The sequence below is a fragment of the Pithys albifrons genome, chromosome 15, assembly GCF_047495875.1.
Source record: "Pithys albifrons albifrons isolate INPA30051 chromosome 15, PitAlb_v1, whole genome shotgun sequence".
Classification (NCBI taxonomy): domain Eukaryota; kingdom Metazoa; phylum Chordata; class Aves; order Passeriformes; family Thamnophilidae; genus Pithys; species Pithys albifrons.
This window is the reverse complement of record NC_092472.1, coordinates 16170623-16176622: the sequence shown is the minus strand read 5'-3', so window position 1 is coordinate 16176622 and position 6000 is coordinate 16170623. Positions and strand designations below refer to the sequence as shown.

Genomic DNA, 6000 nt, shown 5'->3' with positions numbered 1-6000 from the left:
TACTTGTGCTGTTGGTCTGACCCACGTGGTGTTAGTCAATGAATCAGGGAAGAGTGCCAGTCCAAGCAAGGCAAGATAAAGTTCCCTGGCTGGCATCAATACTTAGGTATTTTCAGTATCCACAGACCTCAGATCAATTTTTGTCACATTCAGATGAACCCTGTGGATTAACTGAAGGCTGCAGCTGGTTCCCTACACCAGTATGATCAGATCTTATCCCAGTCATGTGCACTAATTTTTTTTTTACTATGGACTCTAACATGTGCAACACTTCTTTGCACTTTCAAACAAAGCAAAGGAAAAGGATTTCTTAAGTCTCCAGAAGAAAATCTGTCCATAGAAATGAATCTCTCAGGTTCATATTTAATATTTGTTCTCATTCAAACCACTTCAGCAAATGCCAATGACTGACAGCAGCCTAACACTTCCCAAACCTGGGTCAATATTTAAGGAGATGGTTCTTAAATATGCAAATTTAAGTTAACCCCCACTATTTATTCTGACTTTATCTCCCTCCCTCTTCTCACTTAAATGCATTTCATGTACATAAACACATTTATGCACATATTTCCCACACAAACAGGTCAAACCAAGCCACTGTAAAGCACAGTTTATAACAGGGTTTGTGCCAGTGGCTGCTCTGCACTGCACTAGTTGGAAACAGCTACACCACGCTAAAGACAAGGTCAAATAAAACCTTTCACTTGCTTCAGAATAGGTTCTGTAGAGGAAGAAATGGTTCCTGCTTAAACTGCTCCTTCTCCTGGCCCCAACCCAAGCTGCTCAGTTCCAGCTCCCTCGAGTGTGGTGCTCACACAGAGGTGTCAGCAGCTGCCACCACCCTCTGCTCCCACAGCACCAGACTTTGCCATCCTCAGCCCCTGCTCATTCAGGAACCAGAGCAGAGCCTGCCTTGCCTGCTGTCAATAAACACAGGGTTTAGTATTCCTGCCAAGCCACCAGCTTGGGGCTGTGGGACAAACTCTGCTCGTGTTTCTGAGCAGATTTGCTGTGATGGGTATTCCATTCACGCAGTGTCTGCCAGAGCAGCAGCATCCACTGCACAGCAGCACCAGCTTTCACCAGCCAGAACAGCCCAGGAAGAACAAGGATTCAAGGAAACCTCCACACACCTAATGGCATTCACAGCAGGTATGGGCTGGTCTGAAACAGGTCTGAGGCTCTTGGAAAGCTACACATGATTTTTCACTAAGATAAAGAGCAGAATGGAGAAAAGCTGCAGCAATTACATCATATAAAATCAATCTTTCCCAACTAGTTTAGGGAACAGTTCTTGCAGTTCCATCCCACTGCACTTAACCATTCAGGCTTCTGTTTGACACAGGAACATTTGCTTGATGGAAATGGCTGCTGATTTTCTTACCCTCCACAACTCCAACTCCAACACTGCTTCTTCTTGTGTTCATGGGAGCCACAAAAAACCACTCATTGGTTTTATAGCTATAGGCCTCAACTGATGCCAGACCTAGTTAAAAAGGGGATACACAGGTTTTCTAATTAAAAAAAAAGAGAAGAAAAAAAGATTGGTGTTGCACTTTCATCTGCCTTCCACCTCCTCCCAAGCCCGTAATTCCCACCACGCTCCTGCAATCCCACCTCCTAATCCCTTGCCTTTCAGGCTGGGACCAGCATATCAATGCCACTTCCTCAGCAGCTGGAAGATCTGTTACCCCATCACCCCTGCCCTGGGACTGCTGGGGACACCAAGGTGGAGCAGAGTCCACATTCCAAGCACAAAAGCCCCACAAAATTCCAAGCATTAAAAAATATCCATGTAAAGGTTTAAAAATTCTCCCAGACCTTGGTGCACTTTACTATCACCAACTGAAATAGTTCAGGGCCTAACCAAGTGGCAAAGCATTACAGCAGAGGCAGAGCTGTGAATCTAAGCATGCATCATGCCAAGATAAATCCCAGGAACACGCAACCTGTAAGATGCCTTGCTGGTATTTTATTCACGTTGCTATGAAAATTTAAGTAAAACAAGCTAAAATCCCTTTTCAGTCCAGAAAAAGCACCTCCATATACAGAGAATGAGACTGAAAGAACTGTATCACTAAAGGAATAACTAGGGTGAGATTCTCTGCAGGTGCTGATGGCTCAGAACATGCCCGTGGTTAGTTACAACACACAGTAACCCCATTTCTTGGCTCTTCCCCTACGAAATCACAGAGGAAGGGCACAGGAACCTCCCTAACGCTCCACAACCTTTGCAGGGCCTCTGAAAACATCCTTGTCAGGTCAGACAGTGCCTGGTTTTCTCTCAGTCACCTACCAGTGCTGCCATCAAAGCCTCCCACTGCGTACAGGAGGTCATTGAGCACCGCAGCCCCCAGAGTGCTCCGTCTCTCCTGCATGCTGGCGATGGACGTCCACTGGTCCTTCACGCCGTCGTACACGTCCACCGTCCGCACCCGCAGCGACCCGTTAAAGCCCCCGACAGCATAAACGTTGCCAGCCATGAACACCACACCTGGCAAAAGAGCAGAGGGGTTGTCATTCACAAACACTCTGGGGAGCCAGTAGGATCACAGGTGTGGAAGGCAGCCGGGAAAAGCAGAGTGTGGGCACATCTTTGGCATTTTCTGTGGGCTAAGAGCGGTGAAGCCAAGGATGATAAAACAGATGTGTCATATGGGAGGTGAAATGCACATAAAAACACGGCAGCATAAGGCACAGATGGGTTTCACACCTGAATGAGTCGTTCTGTGAGCCAGAGGGAAGACCAAATGGTGATCCACACTCACAACCTTGTCAGATGTTTTCAGAGAAACACTCCCAACTTGAAGATCTGCTCTCCATCGCCCACTCCTTGGCACCAAGAGGGACTGACTCAGCTCCTCTGATTTTCACTGGGATACCAGCAGGGGAAACTGGATCCCTGTGGGCCGCCAGGCCAGTGGGATGGGAGAACAAGGGGAAACACTGATGGAGGAGCAGCCAGGAGAGGGAGATGATGAAGGGGAGACAGTGGCTATGGAGGGCAGGCAGGCCAGGGCAACCCCTCTGGAGAGCAGGGCATCCACCTGAACAAGAAGGGAAAAACATCTGTAGGGAAAGAAGAGGCTGAAATGTCAAAAAGAAAGTGCTGTTTGAGGCCAGGGGCCCAAAGGAAGGCTGAAGGGATGGCTGAGGCCATCCATCCAGTGCTGAAGAGCTGCAGTAGGAAAACAAAGCAGGTGGCAGCAAAAGTTCCTGTTACCTGCTCTGCATCTCCGTGAGGGAAGCTCAGCAACCTGATCCCAGCGCTCCTCCTCGAAGTCATAGCACTCCACACTGCGAATGGCTTTGGGTGCCTGCCCTCCCACCACGATCATCACCTGGGGAGGGAGGAGAAGAGCTCAAAAACCGCAGACATGTCCCCAGGCAGCTGCTCCCTGCAGAGAAACCATCACCACAAACTGCCAAAAAGACACTGCAGGCCAACCAGCAGCCTCTGCAGTGACACTAATTTCAGTCAATTCTATTTCAGAGGGAAAAAATTTATTTCCAATTTAATGCATGCTAAATATGGCTGCTCCATTTACCCTCCTCACCGTGTCCAAGGTGGGCAACCTGCCCAATTTCCCCTTGAAATACAAAACCTTTTGGCACCAAGGCATATGAAAGACTCACTGTAAAATATTTTTAAGTGAAGAAGATTCCAGTATAATTTCCCCTGCCAGCCCACTGTTTAGTCATTATCTCCATGGTGGTGCTAAAAATAACCAATGCTACTTAGCAAATAAAACCTGACAGCTGTGTTGCCACCTGTGGGGAAGTGACACAGGGAAACCACCAGGACTTACAGCCCAGGGTGCTGAGCTCTGGAAGGAAGTGATTTGTCACCTTCATTAAGGCTTTTGTTTGCCACAGGTATTGATGCCAATGCAGAAGTCAAACCCTAAATTCCTTACAGACAGGGAAGAGCTGTGTGAGGGTGATCAGGGGTCATCTCAGGAGTGCAAGAACAGCTCTGATGGGTCAGGCTGAAAGTTCATCCAGCCCAGACTCCACTCCCAGGAACAGCAAGTGGTGGACACTGGTGGAAAAGTGAGAAGACCAGAAGCCCTGGACAGCATACAGTGTGGTCCTTCCCAAACCTGCTCATTCTGCTGCCAGAAGACAAACGTCCCATGGATTCAGGCCCCAGGAGACTGCAGCTCATCCCTCGAGGGTGCCCATTGCTGGGCACTGTAAACCAACACCTGCACAGGCAACCCCTAAAACACCTGCACCTACAAACAGCTGGCCCTGCACTTTGCTCAGCACACATTTCCTGAGACCTTCCACAGCTACTGAGCGAGGATTTGCTCCACTTATCACAGCGAATCAGCAGGAGCAAACACTACCCAAGAAAATCTGATTTTTACAAGGCCAAGGAGCTAACAACAAGATAATGGGGCTTCAAATACAAACAAAGAGTAGATGGGACACTGGTTTAGCCTCTGCAAGGCAGCTGGGAGTAGCTGAGGGGAAAAGATCATCACTTGAGGTCATTCAAGCAGGGTTCATTTAAAAGCAGGGAGCTAAACAGCAATTTAAAGAATTTGAAGATCATGGAAACAGTGGCCTGTTTGATCTACAGAGATGAGAACGTGACATTAGAAAGCAAATTGAGTCTAAATTAACAGCTTGACTACCCGTTGTGTAACAGTCTCCCATGGAAAGCTGCGGAGCTTCACAGGATGACGGAATTAAGAGATCCTGCAGCAGACAATAATCCCTCATCAGTGGGACCAACAGCTCAGATCAAAGGTTCTCAGTAACAGGATTGCTGAAAGATCATCACCTTCTTCCCTTTCTCCATAGTTCAAAGGCAGGGAGGACAGACCTGCAGAAGCTTTGGGTTTGTACTCATAGGTCAAGCCATAGAGGGTATTGAGAACGTCTGAACTCGCTGCTTTGCTGTTCCTTTCATCCCTCCCTACTTCAGTCCTGGAATAAAGGCCATGTCAGCTCTTCATGATACCCCCAAAGCTGTTCTACCAACTTCATCTCAGTGACAGCAGAAAGGACACACCACACTGACACATACTGCAGAACCACCATTTCTCAATGAACAGTCCAATACCTAAACATCATAAACAGCACAGATCTCACACACCATCCCACAAACCAACCTCCACACCATTTGTGCTTCAAAAAATTACACACTGTGCTTCTGATCTTACAATCTCCAAAACACTTATGCACAACTTCAGTGACAGTCTGTTGAGAGACAATGTGCCAAACTGTGTTTATCTCTGGGGCACAGGGAAAAGAGTTGCTGGGGTTGTTTTTTACTTCACTAATAGGGTGGTGACCAGAGCATCACACGCCTGCAGGATAAACAGGGAAGTAACAAGGAGTATTTTATTCAGTTGCTGCTTTGAGTCTATTGAAATTTGCTTCAGACTTCCTGCCCACGGGGATGGATGCTGCTGTTTCCTGATTTCCTGGCTTTTGATTATGGATACAGGAAAGAAAAAGACACCTCCTGTGACCCTCCTCAGGAGCTCCACACACCTCAGCCAGCCCTGTAGCCACCCCACGGGGCAGAGAGTCACAAAGCCACTCGTGGCTGACAAAATGCTTCAAGAGCAGAGATACTCCTTCCCTTCACAACTTATCTAACTTTATCCAACTTAATTACGTGGCCTTGCTGGGCACAGGCAATGCCAGAAGAGGGAGTAAAACACTTCAAAGCACGATCATGGAGTCAGTAATAAGTAGCACAGCAAGCTCCGGAGCTCCTGTCACAGGCAGAAAATGCCACCAGTAACACCACGTGAGGTGACACGAAGGGATCAGCTCTGCTTACCTTTGGCAAGCTAACAGGAGTCCTGGGCTTGGTTCTGGGATTCTTTATCAGCTGCCTTTGATCCAGGGGAAGCAAATGATATTTCATGGCCTCGATAAGGAAGTCTTTACAGGTGTTGTTATTTTTGATTAAAGCTTCTTCTTCGACTGTCTGAGAACATGCACACACAAGAAAGATCATTTAAACTGAAGTACCTG

The 6000-nt window shown here is 47.6% G+C and overlaps 1 protein-coding gene across 5 annotated transcripts in view; it reads right to left on the bottom strand.

Moving 5' to 3' along the window:
• Positions 1-6000, bottom strand: part of KLHL3 (kelch like family member 3) — a 58170-nt gene that overhangs the window by 5315 nt on the left and 46855 nt on the right. For all 5 annotated transcript variants that reach the window (XM_071570530.1, XM_071570526.1, XM_071570527.1 and 2 more), the window contains 4 exons: positions 5804-5953; positions 3224-3341; positions 2297-2494; positions 1385-1486 (listed from right to left, as the gene is read on the bottom strand). In XM_071570530.1, coding sequence (XP_071426631.1) covers positions 1385-1486; positions 2297-2494; positions 3224-3341; positions 5804-5953 — 568 coding nt within the window. The remainder of the gene's footprint in view (positions 1-1384; positions 1487-2296; positions 2495-3223; positions 3342-5803; positions 5954-6000) is intronic.